This window comes from Leptodactylus fuscus, chromosome 2 (assembly GCF_031893055.1).
Source record: "Leptodactylus fuscus isolate aLepFus1 chromosome 2, aLepFus1.hap2, whole genome shotgun sequence".
Lineage (NCBI taxonomy): Eukaryota > Metazoa > Chordata > Amphibia > Anura > Leptodactylidae > Leptodactylus > Leptodactylus fuscus.
The window spans coordinates 7,124,766-7,145,188 of NC_134266.1; the positions used below are offsets into that span (position 1 = coordinate 7,124,766).

The window sequence follows — 20,423 nt, forward strand, 5'->3', positions numbered from 1 at the left end:
TATATATATATATATATATATTATATATAACTACATCTCCCACAATGCCTTGCACCAGAGCCTGCCAGTGAGAGCAGATATGGATGATAACTTTGCGTGTACTGCCGCCCTTGTGGCGATTCCGGCGCTCGCTCAGATCTCGCCTCGCTGTAGAAAACATTTTCTTTAATTTAAATAACAATCTCATAATAAATGTCACATCCTATATACACACAGATAAAACCACAATGAAGAGCCTTGGCCACGACACCACACACAGCGCCCCCATCAGGACAGGCCCGCCATTGTAATAAAAGAGGAGGTCACACTAAAACCTGAGCTTTGATTTGACAGAAATCTCCAGATTGTACAAAAACATTCATTTTAAATAAAATAATCTAAGACCATGGTTCTTTCTTCCAGTTACAGCGCCACCCCTGTGTATGGGTTATGTCTGGTACTGCAGCAAGGCTCACTGAAGTCACTGGGACTGAGCTGCAGTACCATAGATAACCTGTGGAAATGGGAGGCGCTGTAACAGAAACAGCCATATTCCTCTAATCTTGGACAAAAAAAAATATCAGCAGCTTCATAGAAGAATCAAGAAGACAATGACCGCGGTGTAAACTGTAGAGCGTCCGGGGTAATATTGAGGGGGTAGCCGCAGAGACAGTCACCGCCCCCTGCCAGCGGCCATATTACAGTGTACTAGCTCCCGGATGTCCCTTCTTCTTTGGTCTTGTTGATGAGGTCGAAGCTTTTCTGGAGGATGAGGAGGGAGCTCTTGAGCTGAGGATGAAGGAAAATGTTGGAGATTAGATTCTGTGACAAGAGCCCACCGGACACCCGGACCCCGAAACCTACTCTTGTATCCAGACTGTCACAAGTGAAGGTTTTGTTACAATGTATCAGAGCCTTGTCTTATCTAGTAACAAACCCCACAGCTGTGACAACACGATCCTGCGCTCACCGACATCTGGAGGATATTCTGCCTGATATGTATTACTCCGTCTAAGGGAGCATTCACACGGTGTAACGTGCCGCGTGATGTGGCACGTGTACGTCGCGTGACCCTTTGCGTGCCGTACACACTCCCATTAATTTCAATGGGAGCGGGGATCGTATGCGCTGCACTAGTTTGCGGCCGTGCATTTATTCACGGCGGCAAACTAGCGCGGCGCGTACGATCCCCGCTCCTATTGAAATGAATGGGAGCGTGTACGGCACGCAAAGGGTCACGCGACGTACACATCACGCGGCACGTTACACCGTGTGAATGCACCCTAATGGAACAGGGTATAGCGGCTTCATTACAGACGTGGGAGGAGCGGGGGAATTTATAGTGTGGGAGACATATTTTTTTTAATAAGATGTGTTTGCATTTCACACCAATAAACACGTTCTGCAAGTTCTTTACAGTATTACAGCCGTGTTCAGAGGTGTCATGTATAGTAAGCAGTAAGAGAACAGCGCCCCCTGTGATAGAAGAAGAACTCACAGCGATCCCCCCCACAGCGATTCCCCATGGGGCAGGCAGTACCTGTTCTAGGGTAGAGATAGAGTCCTTCAGCACACCCTTCAGCGCTATCTTCGAAACTTTCCCTCTTGGCGGTTTTTCTCCTGTGGAGACGACCGGAGGATAAATCCTGGAGAAGAAGAGATCAAGTAAGAGCAAGTACACACAGGAGGAGGCCACATACTGGAGGAGAGCGATAGACAATGGCCCCCAACATCCATCAGAGCGGTGGAGTGATAGACACCATCATCAGGGGCTCGCCATACGTAGCATCAGCCTAAGTCCCCAAACGTGGGCCTGTCCGCCTGATACTGCCCCACACACTCCTAAGTATGGGGTCAGAATAGATTGTGGGATCCTAAGGGCAGGTGAAGGGTGGGGGTAACAGTCAGGACAACCTGTCATACTACTGTCTGGGTCACCAGTCCCACGATTGGGGAGAAGTGTCCTTATTTTCATTGATAGATACCCCTGTGTACATGGCACAGGATGTCACCACTCACCTCCGGGTATGGTCCTCGTAGAAGGTCTGCGCCGCCTGCTCGATCTTAGACAGCTTGATGAAGAGTGTGATATTTAGTAGAACCAGCAGGATCAGACTGCAGAGAAGAAGAAGAAATTACCCATGATGCACTGCTGGGCTGAAGATCAGCTGGGACCCCTGACGCCCGGGACCCCAGAGGTGGAAGTGTTTGGGTGAGTGTTGCAACCTTTTCACTACTTACCAAGCACAGCGCTGGACATTTGCCTAGTGGTCATGATTGGTATTACAGCTAATCTCTGCACTGTGGACAGGCCATGTGACTGGAGACATCACACAACCTGTGAAGCAGATGTGACTCTCGGGGAGCACCGATGCCACTTCCAATAGCTGATCTTTAGGGGTACTGGCAGTCGGACCCCACTGATCTACAATTCATGACCTCAGTTAATAAATTCAGGGTATTGGAATACAAGTAGGCTGCAAAAATGAAAACTAAAGGGGCAGCACGACGGCTCAGTGTTTAATACTGCAGCCTTGGAGTCCTGGGTTCGAATCCAGCCAGGAACAACATCTGCACGGAGTTTGTATGTTCTCCCCGTGTTTGCGTGGATTTCCTCCCATTCTACAAAGACAGACTGATACTCACAATCTACACTAGTAGTGCGGCAGTGCGATCACCAGGAAGTGTCCTGATAAGCGCCGATTACACGGCCTGTACTATACAGTATATAATATCAGCGTCCTCTCCTTATCTGTACATTATCACTGCCGTCCATATAGCCAGGTGCTGGATTATACCACTGGTGGGTGATAAGACGTCTTATCTGCTGACTGCGCCGCGCACTCTCCAAGGTCACTCAGTCTCTTCTCGAGTCCATTGTTCTGGCCACTAATATACAGGACGATATATAGTCCTTCAGTCCTCTCATATGGCGGCCAACCTAGGTGTGTCGGCTGGAGAACTACAAATCCCAGCTACTTAGACTTCTTTATTATAGTCCTACATCTTATAAGTCATCATAGACTTCAGTTGGATATGGCGTGGGGCGAATATGGCGTCACACACGGTACTCACAAGATGCTCATTACGATGATGATGATGGAATTTTTATGGCTGACGTCTCTTCTTTTCCCTGAGAAAAAAAAAAAAAAAAAAAGATATATAAGTGTATATAGTTCTATAGGAGTCAGGCTACACAGAGGTGACAGTCACATACTGTACAGCAACTACAGTCACCATGTGGTGTATACAGCTCCAATCTGTCAGCCCTCTAGTATACACAGTGCATTTATGTCTGCTCCAGCTGTACAGTGAGCTAAGAAACAAGATGGCTGGTAATAACCCCCCCCTGCGCTCCTGTTACCTGGGTGCTCCAGCTTTGCGTCATGGCCCATCTTCCCAGATTCCAGCTGGGAGCCATGTTTGGTCATGTGATCCCCGGGGCTGCGGCTGTGCGGCCGTCGTCGTCTTCTAATACTGGAGGCTTTGTTGGTATCTTGTACCGCGCTGCCCAAGGATTCCTCCGCTGCCAGGTCCGACTCTGCAGAAAGTATGTACATGGAAGGTCAACTACTGCAGGGGTTACATAGGACTGCTGGTGACATCTACTACATTACATAGGACTGCCGGTGACATCTACTACATTACCTGTACCCAGAGAGTTATCACTGTGTTATCTGTGGTGTTACATAGGACTGCCTGTGACATCTACTACATTACCAGTACTCAGAGTTATCACTGTGTGGTGTTACATAGGACTGCAGGTAGGTCTCACCTAACTGTTTGAAGTAATCCTCCAGACCGCCCCATGAGTTCCTCTCAATGAATGTCTTGATGAGACCCCAGGGCTGCTTCCTGTACTTCACATCTGTACACACTCTGAGGACACAGAGCACCAATCAGTGCAGGGAAGATCTTCAAATATCCACGCCCCTGAACAGCCATCACTTATGTCCACGCCCCTGAGCAGCCATCATACTTAAAGGGCCCAGTATTTCCCCATCAGCAGTATTTATGGGACACTTACCGTAGTCTGCACTTGTGTTTGGAGGCTCGGGATATACAGTACTTATTCACAGTGTAGAAGTAGTCGTGGTATGGGACGTCATGTGTGAAGACCTCCGTGTCTACAGAGTAGTATTGGCCCTCCTGACTCTCTTTATACAGGATCTAAAAAAATGAAGGAAATCGGATATTCCACACAATAATAACCTGCATCTGGTAATACAGCTTCTCCCACTATGAAACAGTCACTCAGCGCACCCCTCTCCTGAAATACTCTGTGCAGCTGGGATGATCCTTCTTAACCGAGTCTGAACTCTCCTGACTTACACACAGTGCTTAAATTGGGGGGGAAAAAAAATTGGGGGGGGGGGGGGGGGACGACGACTATGGAATAATGGCCAACCCCAAAGCCTCTCACAGACCAACCGACAACCCTCCTCACCGGCAAAATATTACACCCCATAGTGGCCCCTGCACAATGTGTTATGCTGAATAAGGACACAGCCCAGGCCCATGTGGAACATCACCCAACTAGGCCAGAAGCCTTCCAGAGCCAGGAGAGGTAAGTAACAGTGTTTTTTATGTTCCGCATTGTGGGTCACACAATTTCTTAATGTATACTGTATAAATCATACCGTACGAAACTAACAATATAAATACAACAGCATAGCAGGCAGGGAACATGTGCATTGCCTGTAGCATCTCTTCCTGACCTTGAGCTTATGATGATGGACAGATGGGGGAGGGGGGATATATAGGACCCTGTAGAGGAGATAGGGCCGCCTGGAGTTTATAGGGCACAGTCTGTTCCTATTGAGGGAAGAAGCGGCGCCGGCCTCAGAGATTAATGCGCAGAGTATGGAGCAGGTTATATCGATCTGCTGTTCCCTGGAGGACCTGACGCGTCTTATAGTGCACTTAACTGACTGACCGCGCCATTACTACGGTATAACACGATTATGGGGAGGACAGGGCTCGGTTTTATTTGTCTTGAGTTATGTTTAAGGCAGAGTACACCTCCTCGTCTGGAGGTATAAGGGTTTGTTTACACAGTTTTTTGGCAGTGGCTTTTAACACGGAATCCGCCTCAAAATCCACTGCCAAAACGGCTCCCATTAATTTATCGGGAGACGCTCGCTTCGTCTTTCTGCTAGCTAGTAGCAGAATAAAGAAGCGACATGTCCTAACCTGCCGCGGATTCGTTTGTTACAATCGTATCCAGTCCAAACAAATCTATTACATCCTGATACTTTGTTACAATATATCAGTTCATCATCTACGCTGGATACAATGTATAACGTCGCCATAACGTCCTGACTGTACCTGCTTGTCTGTAGCCGTTGTGAACTTCCCGATCAGCGGGTTATTGATGGTGATGGTGTAGGTCAGCGTCCTTGTCTGATTGCCGCTCCCGTCCGGCTGCCAGGGGGAGGACTCCAGATCTGAATGACAGAGAAGAGGGGATAACAGGAGGATACAGGAACACCAAACCACCAACTACATCAGGATCTACAACCTATGTCCAGCCTGAGAGACAGCAAAGTGTGAACACTGATGTATATGGTACCAAGAAGATGCCCAGGATGACGGCAGTGATAGATGGCGGGCGCGGGAGAGGTCAGAGACCTGCACTCACCAAACACCTTCCTGGAGGAGAAGAACTTCTGCATAAAACGCGATGGCGTGAAGAGAAGCTGAAACATTCGCTCCGCACTGATGTGAAAGACCCGATTGATGTATAATCTGCCCTCAACCTGCTCCTCCTGGAAGCGCTCATCTGCAGGGGAAGAAGAAGACATAATAGTATAAGAAAGTATGGAAAAGAAACGTGGCCAAGAGGAGCTAACCTTCTACTATAGAGAGCGCAGCTCTGGAGTATAATACAGGATAAGTAATGTAATGTATGTACACAGTGACTGTACCAGCAGAATAGTGAGCGCAGCTCTGGAGTACAATACAGGATAAGTAATGTAATGTATGTACACAGTGACTGCACCAGCAGAATAGTGAGCGCAGCTCTGGAGTATAATACAGGATAAGTAATGTAATGTATGTGTACAGTGACTGTACCAGCAGAATAGTGAGCGCAGCTCTGGAGTATAATACAGGATAAGTAATGTAATGTATGTACACAGTGACTGCACCAGCAGAATAGTGAGCGCAGCTCTGGAGTATAATACAGGATAAGTAATGTATGTACACAGTGACTGCACCAGCAGAATAGTGAGTGCAGCTCTGGAGTATAATACAGGATAAGTAATGTAATGTATGTACACAGTGACTGTACCAGCAGAATAGTGAGCGCAGCTCTGGGGTATAATACAGGATAAGTAATGTAATGTATGTACACAGTGACTGTACCAGCAGAATAGTGAGCGCAGCTCTGGGGTATAATACAGGATAAGTAATGTAATGTATGTACACAGTGACTGTACCAGCAGAATAGTGAGCGCAGCTCTGGAGTATAATACAGGATAAGTAATATAATGTATGTACACAGTGACTGCACCAGCAGAATAGTGAGCGCAGCTCTGGAGTATAATACAGGATAAGTAATGTAATGTATGTACACAGTGACTGAACCAGCAGAATAGTGAGCGCAGCTCTGGAGTATAATACAGGATAAGTAATGTAATGTATGTACACAGTGACTGTACCAGCAGAATAGTGAGCGCAGCTCTGGAGTATAATACAGGATAAGTAATGTAATGTATGTACACAGTGACTGCACCAGCAGAATACTGAGCGCAGCTCTGGAGTATAATACAGGATAAGTAATATAATGTATGTACACAGTGACTGCACCAGAAAGTGAAGCTACTGAGGACATTCTTTGCAGGTGGTTGAGAGTGGATTTAGAACTTTATATAGGAAAGGGTTTTTCTTTAGTCACGGTTTGAGTAGTCAGACTCTGGAATCCTCTACCCCAGGAGGTAGTAATAGCAGATACCAGGTCAGTAAGGGCTTGATGCTTATCTAATTACATTAAGGTTATAATTAATCTAATTACATATTGTACAGGACCATGAAGCTTTCATGCAGTCCCAATCACGAGAGCGTCGATACTGCCCCGATCATCTGTACGGACATCAGACTGAATATGATGGGACCAACCAATTCTGTGACTGAGGTGAAAACTGCGATTATCCGGGGACAGATGTAATACCGCCAACTGTGCACGTGATCCTCAAGTGGAGAAACCTACTTTTGTTCTAAGAGACCAGCAGTCAGTGATCCCCGACCCCCTACCTTCTCCTGAGGAGTCGGTGCCGCTACTCCTGTCCATTTGCTGGTTTTCATTTCCATTGAGGTCTAGAGCCAGGGCAGGCGTCCCAATGTGTGCCCGCAGGCTGTTTTTCCTGATTGAGCTGAGGAGGGGGCTTCTCCCAGGTACCTTTTCCCCCTGACCATCTTCAGACTGGTTCTGGCTTGTTAGCTAGTAAAAAGGGGTAGTGAGTAGTAGTGAATATACAGACGACATATCATACATAGCAGCAGCTACAAGACTAAAGGTTCATGTGAGCAGTCTATAGGCAGATATTGGGTATATACAGGATATTGGGGAGATCCTGGGCCCACTGGCTTCATGTGGGACTGTAGATACACTAGGTGTAAAGAGACATAGGAAGCACCATGCATTCATCCAATGGGGAACCCCGATACAGCCATATGTCCAATAAGGGTGGAATGTGCCCAGGACCCGAGGCTTCAAGGGGGCCTAACAGAATGCAACTGCCCATTTGCCTAATCCTGTGACTGAGCCTCAGCAGACCCATGGGTCACACTGGCATCACGATGCATAGTCACAAGTGTCATAATGCCGGTGTGACCAACTGGACATCATTCAGGAGGCCAGAAGGGCTCAGGGACCCATGTGCCAGAGCCCAGGGAAGGAGAGTGCCACTGTCTGTTATATATACTCACCTCCCCAGGGGTCTGCAGAGAATATTATACTGAATAGATAGAAGGGCCACTATGGGACATTATTGTGTTACAGGGATCTTTAGTGTAAACGGGAAGGGGAGTCCTTTCTGAACAGCCCAGGACTCATGGTACCCTAAATTCGCTCCTGCCCCTATACTCCCTTTTTATTTAGCAACACTGCTCTCAATACCCCATCAGCAATACCAACCCATCACCCCAGGGGCCCTGCAACCTCCCTGACTTGGCACAAAATAAGACAATAGCTGTGACCCAACTCATAGTAAGGCACAAACAACCCCCCTCCCCCCACCCCCTTCCAGGTACCCGCAGAACATCTTACCATCTGCAGAAGGTTCAGTGAATCAGTCTCGGTCTGGGATACGACATCTCTGGTGACAGATCCGCCCTTCGGGGTCTGCGACAACTTCTCAGCGGAGTCTTCTGCGGCCGGCTTGACTGGTGGAGTCCTAGAGGACAGAGGACGGAGTGAAGCAGACAGGCGGCAGGTACGGCATCTATTCCTGGTATAATTACTGATAATTATAGCTGTGACCTTAATTACACAGACCGTGTGATGTCATCGTGGATGAGAAGACGTCAATTACCTAACAGGCACATGCCTCACAGGACATGTGGGCCCAGGAGGGGGTGGGGCTTATCTAGGCAGGGGCGGGATATCAAATGTAACATGATATAAGGACTAAGCCATGTCTGACACCAAGGGTGATATAAAGGAATCCATCAACCTTCTAGACCCAGGACACCTAAGTCATGCACATGAGGCGCCGTCTTACCTGGGGGGTGCAATGTCCTCCGGCGGCATGGCTACATAATCCATCTCCTCATTATTCAGGCCCAGTTCAGTCCCATAGCTCTGCTGCACCAGCTGCCAAAACTCCTTCTTGGTGAGATTCTGCGACAACATAGATGGGGTCATGTACAGCGGACTCTCAGCATAGACATACAACATGCAATACCCCGCTATAGGGGGCTCCAGGTCACAGCTCCATGAGGTCCAATGGGTTATGGCAATAAGGCACTCCTACAATAATGGGTGCAAGGGGAGGAACTCCAACTCGATCTAATAGTGACATTCTGGTCCTAGATCCTCTCACCCGGTTTCATTTTGCTAATACTGGGCTCTGCAGACAGTCTATATACAGACAAGAGAGCAGAGCATGCAGGTCCCAGCGGTGCACAAGGGATATCCTACACCCGCAGGCTCGATGACACATGCAGATAACAAGCAGAACTGGTTAGTGCACGATAATAAATATATAAAGTCACGATTCCTGGAAAATGTAATGATGGTGTCCCGGGAATCCGTCACCACATTCCAGACGGCGGTATCACACCTTGTACTTTATGGCTCTGGCATCCACACAATATGGCATCCTACAGGAGGACGGACTGATCCACGCCGCACACTAGGTCACAGTACACCGGAGCAACCAAGATGTAATCCAGGAAATAAGCGGCGACACAGGGGACGACACCGCTTATCTTGCTCTCTAACAATTGAGCTGCATAATATATGTATAGTAGCCAAAGGTGACCGAGCTTTAGACACCGCACACGGCCACAGAGATTAATACAACCATCACTAGGGGGAGCTATGGAGCTGACTACATACAACTGATTCACAGGCAGGCAGTAAACTCCTCAGCGCCCCCTAGAGGAGACACAATGGTAATCCTGCCTCTGTGCAGGGGATCTGGAGCTCTGTACCAGCCTCATGGGAAAAGGTGAAGGGTCGCTTTAAGTCTATGGTTAGACAGGTCGCCATATATCACATAGCGTACAAGAGGGGGAGCCAGCCACAAAGCACGCCTGAAATATCATGTAATATAATGTATCAAACACACGCTGGGACTTGTAGTTCATACAAGTAGAGACCCAGCGACACTACACATTGTGGATTTGCCTTGTCTGCCCTTTGGTCTCATCCACTATAACAACGTCATTATTTTCATAGAAACCAAATCGGCAGCTCTGATCCCGTGACGCTCATTACCTGCCATAAACGACAAGAAGATTCAAGTAACGAGGATATGTCCGAAAGAAGACATTGACCACTCCAGTGGCAGGTTATACCTCCAGGGGGCGCCAATGTACCACTTAGTTGACTGTACAGTTCAAAGGGTTAAGAGAATAGAATTGCAGTAAACTTTTACCGTCCCCTCATATAATATATACAGCGCCGTAAGTGTTCGGTGCAGCAAGGGGTTAAAACCGTGATACATAATGTGCAAGCCCATCCTAAACTCACAGCTGAGGGTTTGTTACAAACCCTCAGCTGAGAGAAGTGTCTGGATGTGATTGGAGTATAAAGCCATCCTGACCTAATCTGCTGGGCTCAGTCATTGTCCTGGTAATGCGGGACCTGCCGGCGGCGACTATGCGGTATAATATAACGCCATCTCATGGTATCCCTGGAATGTGGTCTGTAAAGTTCTAGAAAAAAAAGCGGCGACTTAACCTTCATTTTACTGGAGGCGACAACCCAAAAGTGCAAATCTACTTACATCTCAGGAGCCTGAGGACAGGGAAATATATATATATATATATATATATATATATATATATATATATATCTCTCTATCTATCTATACACACACACTATATGTAGAGTACATAGTACACACACACACACACACACACACACACGCTCTGCATACACAGAGCTCCCATTAGCAGAGCTGCAGTGTAAAACATGGGGAGGAGAGACAAGGGAGCAGCTTCAGCAGAGTCACTTACTGGTCACAGCTGATGGAGAGGAGCTGCAGTATAAAGCATGGATGAAGGAGAGTATGGCAGGACATGGATTTCAGACTACCTCAGACTGTACTGGACAAGGGGGATGGGCGGAAACAGCAATCAGAGCTGTGTCCTAATGGAGCAGAGCTGCAGTGTAAAGCTCGGTGCATGCTGACCTATTCACCTCTATGGCCCTATACATACAGGCCCACATATGCAGCGATGAGCCTGGGGCAAACCTCAGGACAGGTCCTAGAACTGTGCGAATGGGTCAGTTGAAGCATCAGAAGAACATGGAGGTCATCAATGCCATTTTACCATGGACCAGGAACAGTCAGCCTCAGACACCAATGCACAAAGCATCCAAACCAGAGCCACCGACCAGCCAGTCTACTCAAAGATCTGCCTGCAGAAACCCTCAGTGTGACCATGTCCCCGTTTTCATGGGCCACTCTTGCTACTGAGACCGCACATAGTCACAACACAAGCTGTGAGGAGCACGTCTGACAAATCCTGCAGGCTGTTACCTAGCAATACTGATACTTATGTGGCTCTAAAATAACACCTAGTACAAAACACGTGTGCACGCTGAGCGGGCCCGGTGCCAGCCATTACACAACGCGGCCACCGCTCCGAATGTTTGTAAACTGCAGGAACAGGTGGATCCATAAAGGGGGTGTTCAGGGTTATAAAAACAGACAACCAGAAGCCACTCCGCACCTGTCCTTAGGTTATGTAAGGGGCTGCAGCTCACCCCATTCATTTATATGGAACTCAACTGCAATACCAGGCACAAACCAAAGACAAAGGTGGCGCTGTTTCTGGAGGGAGCCAGTGTCCTGGTGAACAAGCCCAAGGTGCTGCTTAAATCGGCAGAGAGAAGAGTTGTACAAGCAATTTTTTTTAAATAAAAATGTGAACATACCTTTATATTCAGCAAAATCTTGAGACAGTTTCCAGACAACCAGCTTGTATCTGCTACTAATCTCAGTGATCCAGCTCTAACACTAACAAGTAACAAGTAACACTGACTAAACCTAGGGGGCGTTCTCTGATGGGAGCCCTGCACTGACTTATTACATCAATGTCTATGGGGCAGATGATATAGGGACTGTCTCCTGCAGTTTCTGTAAAACCTGATCCTGGGCACTACAAAAGCAGTCAGGCGTCCGACAACCTGCAGAGCAGGTGACTATTTCCAGTGTCAGACTGGTGTTTCCAGCCCCAGAGCTGGCCGGGCAGGTCACACCCTGACACTCACATGAACCTGGAGATATCGGCACATATGGCTGCAGGTGCACAGACACAGGCTAGGACAGACCAAACTGCAAGACAATCCTAATACAGTCACCAGCAGCCATGACAAGAGATAATGCACACCAATCTACTGACCTGCTCCGCACCGCAGGAGGATTTCCAGGAGTGATCCCCAACCTGATCCTGATCTCTCAGGTTTTAGCAGCAGAATCTTGTGTTATGATTGGACTTCCTAGTGCACAGGACAGAGAGAGCAGAGCACTGCCAAACCTGAAAGTGTGAACACGCCCACACCACATGCACAGGTGAGGTGTCTCTTAAAGGGACAGAGATCCCACCCACTGCCTGAGCAAAATATACTTCAACCATATGACTGAGCTTTGATCCCTTGGATATGACACAGATATATAACTACTATAATACTACCCCTACGTACAAGAATATAACTACTATAATACTACTCCTATGTACAAGAATATAACTACTATAATACTACCTCCTATGTACAAGAATATAACTACTATAATACTACTCCTATGTACAAGAATATAACTACTATAATACTACTCCTATGTACAAGAATATAACTACTATAATACTACTCCTATGTACAAGAATATAACTACTATAATACTACACCTATGTACAAGAATATAACTACTATAATACTACCTCCTATGTATAAGAATATAACTACTATAATACTACTCCTATGTACAAGAATATTACTACTATAATACTGCCCCTATGTACAAGAATATAACTACTATAATACTACTCCTATGTACAAGAATATAACTACTATAATACTACCTCCTATGTACAAGAATATAACTACTATAATACTACTCCTATGTACAAGAATATAACTACTATAATACTGCTCCTATGTACAAGAATATAACTACTATAATACTACTCCTATGTACAAGAATATAACTACTATAATACTACCTCCTATGTACAAGAATATAACTACTATAATACTACTCCTATGTACAAGAATATAACTACTATAATACTACACCTATGTACAAGAATATAACTACTATAATACTACTCCTATGTACAAGAATATAACTACTATAATACTACTCCTATGTACAAGAATATAACTACTATAATACTACTCCTATGTACAAGAATATAACTACTATAATACTACTCCTATGTACAAGAATATAACTACTATAATACTACACCTATGTACAAGAATATAACTACTATAATACTACCTCCTATGTATAAGAATATAACTACTATAATACTACTCCTATGTACAAGAATATAACTACTATAATACTATTCCTATGTACAAGAATATAACTACTATAATACTGCTCCTATGTACAAGAATATAACTACTATAATACTACCTCCTATGTACAAGAATATAACTACTATAATACTGCTCCTATGTACAAGAATATAACTACTATAATACTATTCCTATGTACAAGAATATAACTACTATAATACTACTCCTATGTACAAGAATATAACTACTATAATACTATCTCCTAACTACAAGAATATAACTACTATAATACTGCTCCTATGTACAAGAATATAACTACTATAATACTACCTCCTATGTACAAGAATATAACTACTATAATACTGTTCCTATGTATAAGAATATAACTACTATAATACTGCTCCTATGTACAAGAATATAACTACTATAATACTACCTCCTATGTACAAGAATATAACTACTATAATACTGCTCCTATGTACAAGAATATAACTACTATAATACTACCTCCTATGTACAAGAATATAACTACTATAATACTGCTCCTATGTACAAGAATATAACTACTATAATACTACTCCTATGTACAAGAATATAACTACTATAATACTGCTCCTATGTACAAGAATATAACTACTATAATACTACTCCTATGTACAAGAATATAACTACTATAATACTACTCCTATGTACAAGAATATAACTACTATAATACTACTCCTATGTACAAAAATATAACTACTATAATACTGCTCCTATGTACAAGAATATAACTACTATAATACTACTCCTATGTACAAGAATATAACTACTATAATACTACTCCTATGTACAAGAATATAACTACTATAATACTACTCCTATGTACAAGAATATAACTACTATAATACTGCTCCTATGTACAAGAATATAACTACTATAATACTACCTCCTATGTACAAGAATATAACTACTATAATACTACTCCTATGTACAAGAATATAACTACTATAATACTGCTCCTATGTACAAGAATATAACTACTATAATACTACTCCTATATACAAGAATATAACTACTATAATACTACCTCCTATGTACAAGAATATAACTACTATAATACTACTCCTATGTACAAGAATATAACTACTATAATACTGCCCCTATGTACAAGAATATAACTACTATAATACTACCTCCTCCTATGTACAAGAATATAACTACTATAATACTACTCCTATGTACAAGAATATAACTACTATAATACTACCTCCTCCTATGTACAAGAATATAACTACTATAATACTACCTCTTATGTACAAGAATATAACTACTATAATACTGCTCCTATGTACAAAAATATAACTACTATAATACTGCTCCTATGTACAAGAATATAACTACTATAATACTACCTCCTATGTACAAGAATATAACTACTATAATACTACCTCCTATGTACAAGAATATAACTACTATAATACTACCTCCTCCTATGTACAAGAATATAACTACTATAATACTACCTCCTATGTACAAGAATATAACTACTATAATACTACCTCCTATGTACAAGAATATAACTACTATAATACTACTCCTATGTACAAGAATATAACTACTATAATACTACTCCTATGTACAAGAATATAACTACTATAATACTACTCCTATGTACAAGAATATAACTACTATAATACTACCTCCTATGTACAAGAATATAACTACTATAATACTACTCCTATGTACAAGAATATAACTACTATAATACTACCTCCTATGTACAAGAATATAACTACTATAATACTACTCCTATGTACAAGAATATAACTACTATAATACTACTCCTATGTACAAGAATATAACTACTATAATACTACCTCCTATGTACAAGAATATAACTACTATAATACTACTCCTATGTACAAGAATATAACTACTATAATACTACCTCCTATGTACAAGAATATTACTACTATAATACTACTCCTATGTACAAGAATATAACTACTATAATACTACTCCTATGTACAAGAATATAACTACTATAATACTATCTCCTATGTACAAGATTATAACTACTATAATACTGCTCCTATGTACAAGAATATAACTACTATAATACTACCTCCTATGTACAAGAATATTACTACTATAATACTACTCCTATGTACAAGAATATAACTACTATAATACTGCTCCTATGTACAAGAATATAACTACTATAATACTACTCCTATGTACAAGAATATAACTACTATAATACTACTCCTATGTACAAGAATATAACTACTATAATACTGCTCCTATGTACAAGAATATAACTACTATAATACTACTCCTATGTACAAGTACGGTATAAAACTACTATAATACTGCTCCTATGTACTACAATATAACTACTATAATACTACCTCTTATGTACAAAGTTTAACTATGTCAAAAAAGACAGAAGCATCTCAATATATATAAAATATAACAATTTTTATTAAATGATACTCAAATGATAAACATTAAATACAAATACAAAAAACAGGGGATAGTTGCTTCAAAGATACAGCGGATGGTAGTGGTAATAAATGACTTATAAGTCCAGGGTCAGTATGCTGTATGTGCTGTGGAGAGATCACATAGGTCTACAATGCTGTTTGTAATACAAAGAGTGTGTACCAGAGCAGGTCTCACACAAAGCAATGGTAATCAGCAAGGAGACATAATAAAGAAAATACTCTGTAGAGATTTACACAACAGACCCTGGGACCCCCTGATAAAGACGCTTGGCGAAACGCACATCAGAGTGTGTACAAGGGTGGTAGGGTATCTACATTATTATTATGGTCCCAGGGTCTGTTGTGCAAATCTCTATAGAGTGTCTTCTTTATTATGTCTCCTTGCTGATTACCATTGCTTTGTGTGAGACCTGCTCTGGTACACACTCTTTGTATTACAAACAGCATTGCAGACCTATGTGATCTCTCCACAGCACATACAGCATACTGACCCTGGACTTATAAGTCATTTATTACCACTACCATCCGCTGTATCCTTGAAGCAACTATCCCGTTTTTTGTATTTGTATTTAATGTTTATCATTTATCATTTATCATTTGAGAATCATTTAATAAAAATTGTTATATTTTATATATATATATATATATATATATATATATATATATATATATATATATTGAGATGCTTCTGTCTTTTTTGACATAGTTATACTTTGATCACTTTTGAAGCTATCGTTTATTTTTGTGCCTTGTGTTGCATGTATATGTGTACCACCTATGTACTACAATATAACTATATATATAACTACAGATGTATAGATGTATCAGGATTATTGGATTAGCAGGATTGAGTAAATTGCACTTCTTTTTGAGTGATGAAATTGCCTAATTTTCCAAGTAGGGTAATGAAGCGGAATAATAATAATAATAATACTCCCACACCGCAAATCTTGGCTTTACTGAAATGCTGAGCTTATGTTTAGTAATGTTTTTTATTACTTTTCATTTGGATGAGTTTTTCTGTAAGTTTGGTTGTTGGACTACATTAAAATTCCTATGACTACTTTGACAACCAATAATTTTAATATTTTAATGTTCAATATTAATGTGTATGGGGGATTTATTTCGATAAAAGACATTTTTCTCGTGTGTTTGTTCATGTTTCAGCACTTTATTAATGCCTTAGTAATGGCTGCTGTCTCATTGACATTACTATGATAGGACTTACTGAGATGCAACCAGGAGTACCAGGAAGAGTCGGGTATGATCCAGTCCCGACCATCTAGTGTATATACTAGGCCAATGAATTGGTATAACCCAGACCACCACAGATATAAGCTTTACTTTAGTCCTAAGTCATTTGTGATCCTACAGAGCCTCAGGCAGAAGACAACTAGTCACTGACAACTGCAGACAACAGAAAAGACAAAAGAAACAGGTTTGTCTTGACCGGACGACATTTGCTTCCTTGTTACGGTCGCAGTCTCATTTTATGTCACTAAGTTACGGGTTTCAGCAACACAGATGTCACACGTGCAGCCGGCCGGGGAAGGATGACCGAAAGTGAACATCCAGATCTCAATGTAAATTTGGTTCTCAAAGTCTAAATAGCGTAACTATTTTCAATATTTTGTCCACACATTCCGACTTGTAAGTAGGGGGCGCTGCTTGTATACAAGAGGCAGGTGTGTAAATAGCGGTTTGCTTTTTTGCTAATCCATTTCTCTATAAAAATAGAATATTCTAGGAAATTCCTTGTAGTGCAAGCCACACCCCCTGAAAACCACGCCCACCACCCCTATGATAAGATAAATGTATTATATATCCAGTAATATGTAGCTATACACAACAAATTATTATATGAGTTTCCACTCAGGATAGTAGAAAAGATGGGTAACTCAGAAACAGGGCAATAATAGCAGTAATACTGAGTGTCACCCAGCTTTCCCACTAACCGATACCACTAAGACAAAGGGAGACAGGATAGGAGAGATCAATCACTGTAACCAACAATATCCCAAAATGTTAAAACATGTGTCATAATCCTGTACCCCAAGTATCAGCCTGTCATTATCCTGTACCCCAAGTATCAGCCTGTCATTATCCTGTACCCCAAGTATCAGCCTGTCATTATCCTGTACCCCAAGTATCAGCCTGTCATTATCCTGTACCCCAAGTATCAGCCTGTCATTATCCTGTACCCCAAGTATCAGCCTGTCATTATCCTGTACCCCAAGTATCAGCCTGTCATTATCCTGTACCCCAAGTATCAGCCTGTCATTATCCTGTACCCCAAGTATCAGCCTGTCATTATCCTGTACCCCAAGTATCAGCCTGTCATTATCCTGTACCCCAAGTATCAGCCTGTCATTATCCTGTACTCCAAGTATCAGCCTGTCATTATCCTGTACCCCAAGTATCAGCCTGTCATTATCCTGTACCCCAAGTATCAGCCTGTCATTATCCTGTACCCCAAGTATCAGCCTGTCATTATCCTGTACCCCAAGTATCAGCCTGTCATTATCCTGTACCCCAAGTATCAGCCTGTCATTATCCTGTACCCCAAGTGTCAGCCTGTCATTATCCTGTACCCCAAGTATCAGCCTGTCATTATCCTGTACCCCAAGTATCAGTCTGTCATTATCCTGTACCCCAAGTGTCAGCCTGTCATTATTCTGTACCCCAAGTATCAGCCTGTCATTATCCTGTACCCCAATATCAGCCTGTCATTATCCTGTACCCCAATATCAGCCTGTCATTACCCTGTACCCCAAGTATCAGCCTGTCATTATCCTGTACCCCAAGTATCAGCCTGTCATTATCCTGTACCCCAAGTATCAGCCTGTCATTATCCTGTACCCCAAGTATCAGCCTGTCACTATCCTGTACCCCAAGTATCAGCCTGTCATTATCCTGTACCCCAAGTATCAGCCTGTCATTATCCTGTACCCCAAGTATCAGCCTGTCACTATCCCGTACCCCAAGTATCAGTCTGTCATTATCCCGTACCCCAAGTATCAGCCTGTCATTATCCTGTACCCCAAGTATCAGCCTGTCATTATCCCGTACCCCAAGTATCAGCCTGTCATTATCCTGTACCCCAAGTGTCAGCCTGTCATTATCCTGTACCCCAAGTGTCAGCCTGTCATTATCCTGTACCCCAAGTATCAGCCTGTCATTATCATGTACCCCAAGTGTCAGCCGGTCATTATCCTGTACCCCAAATATCAGCCTGTCATTACCCTGTATCCCAAGTATCAGCCTGTCATTACCCTGTACCCCAAGTATCAGCCTGTCATTATCCTGTACCCCGAGTGTCAGCCTGTTATTATCCTGTACCCCAAGTATCAGCCTGTCATTATCCTGTACCCCAAGTGTCAGCCTGTCATTACCCTGTACCCCAAGTGTCAGCCTGTCATTATCCTGTACCCCAAGTATCAGCCTCTCACTATCCTGTACCCCAAGTGTCAGCCTGCCATTATCCTGTACCCCAAGTATCAGCCTGTCATTACCCTGTACCCCAAGTATCAGCCTGTCATTATCCTGTACCCCAAGTATCAGCCTGTCATTATCCTGTACCCCAAGTATCAGCCTGTCATTGTCCTGTACCCCAAGTATCAGCCTGTCATTATCCTGTACCCCAAGTATCAGCCTGTCATTATCCTGTACCCCGAGTGTCAGCCTGTCATTACCCTGTACCCCGAGTGTCAGCCTGTCATTATCCTGTACCCTGAATATAATATCAGCCTGTCATTATCCTGTACCCCGAGTGCCAGTGTATCATGTTGCCCTGCGGACATTGATATGAGTGGTGTGGGTGCAGGGTTTGGCTGACTTCGGCAGGGTGACGTCCCCAGGTCCCAGGTCCATAGATTGGCCTTGTTTGCTCTGTGCTGATGACCTGTAGTAACCTTTCCCTCTTTCCGCTACTGAAGGGCAAAGTTTGTAGTTTTCTGAATATGAGACATTATGATAAATGATACAGGATATTAATATTCAGGACATGTTATATGGAAAGAAGATCAGCCATTAATATCCTCAGTGAGGCGACATCATGCAGATACTTCATATAGAGGAACAACTATACAAAAGATACAACAACAAGCGGCGGATAGAGGGTGAAGTGCTGTATACCAGTTACCAGAAGGTATCAGTATATCTGACACTCAGTATCGCCCCTCGTGAATGATCACAACTGCAGAGAGAAGAGTAGGATTATATTCCATACTGAAACAATGGCACATTGGTAAAATTAAAGCGGATCTCCGGCTCTCCTATCAGAGGGCAGTATAATATACCAAGGGAGGGGCTTCTAATGTCCAATCAGACAGAAAGCCTGTGAGTCCTGCTCCCCCCCCCACTCATATAGAAAGCCTGTGAGTCCTGCTCCCCCCCCCCCACTCATAGAGAAAGCCTGTGAGTCCTGCTCCCCCCCCCCCACTCATAGAGAAAGCCTGTGAGTGGTGAGACCACAAGCCGTGAATCATATACAGTGGGGCAAAAAAGTATTTAGTCAGTCACCAGTAGTGCAAGTTCCACCACTTAAAAAGATGAGAGACGTCTGTAATTTACATCATAGGTAGACCTCAACTGTGAGAGACAAAATGAGAAAACAAATCCAGAAAATCACATTGTCTGATTTTGTAAGAATTTTTTTTCAAATTATGGTGGAAAATAAGTATTTGGTCACCTACAAACAATCAAGATTTCTGGCTCTCACAGACCTGTAACTTCTTCTTTAAGAGTCTCCTCTT

The 20,423-nt window shown here is 43.0% G+C and overlaps 1 protein-coding gene across 1 annotated transcript in view; it reads right to left on the minus strand.

The window, feature by feature from the left end:
• Positions 1-213: 213 nt before the first annotated feature.
• GRAMD1C (GRAM domain containing 1C) overlaps positions 214-20,423 on the minus strand; it is a 45,043-nt gene continuing 24,833 nt past the window's right edge. The window contains exons 7-18 of the mRNA XM_075263313.1: positions 8,703-8,821; positions 8,249-8,375; positions 7,234-7,420; positions 5,621-5,761; positions 5,308-5,426; positions 4,007-4,149; positions 3,755-3,858; positions 3,344-3,520; positions 3,055-3,112; positions 1,999-2,094; positions 1,520-1,625; positions 214-768 (exon numbers count right to left, since the gene is read on the minus strand). Of these exons, the coding sequence (XP_075119414.1) occupies positions 688-768; positions 1,520-1,625; positions 1,999-2,094; positions 3,055-3,112; positions 3,344-3,520; positions 3,755-3,858; positions 4,007-4,149; positions 5,308-5,426; positions 5,621-5,761; positions 7,234-7,420; positions 8,249-8,375; positions 8,703-8,821 (1,458 nt within the window). The 3' untranslated portion in view covers positions 214-687. The remainder of the gene's footprint in view (positions 769-1,519; positions 1,626-1,998; positions 2,095-3,054; positions 3,113-3,343; positions 3,521-3,754; positions 3,859-4,006; positions 4,150-5,307; positions 5,427-5,620; positions 5,762-7,233; positions 7,421-8,248; positions 8,376-8,702; positions 8,822-20,423) is intronic.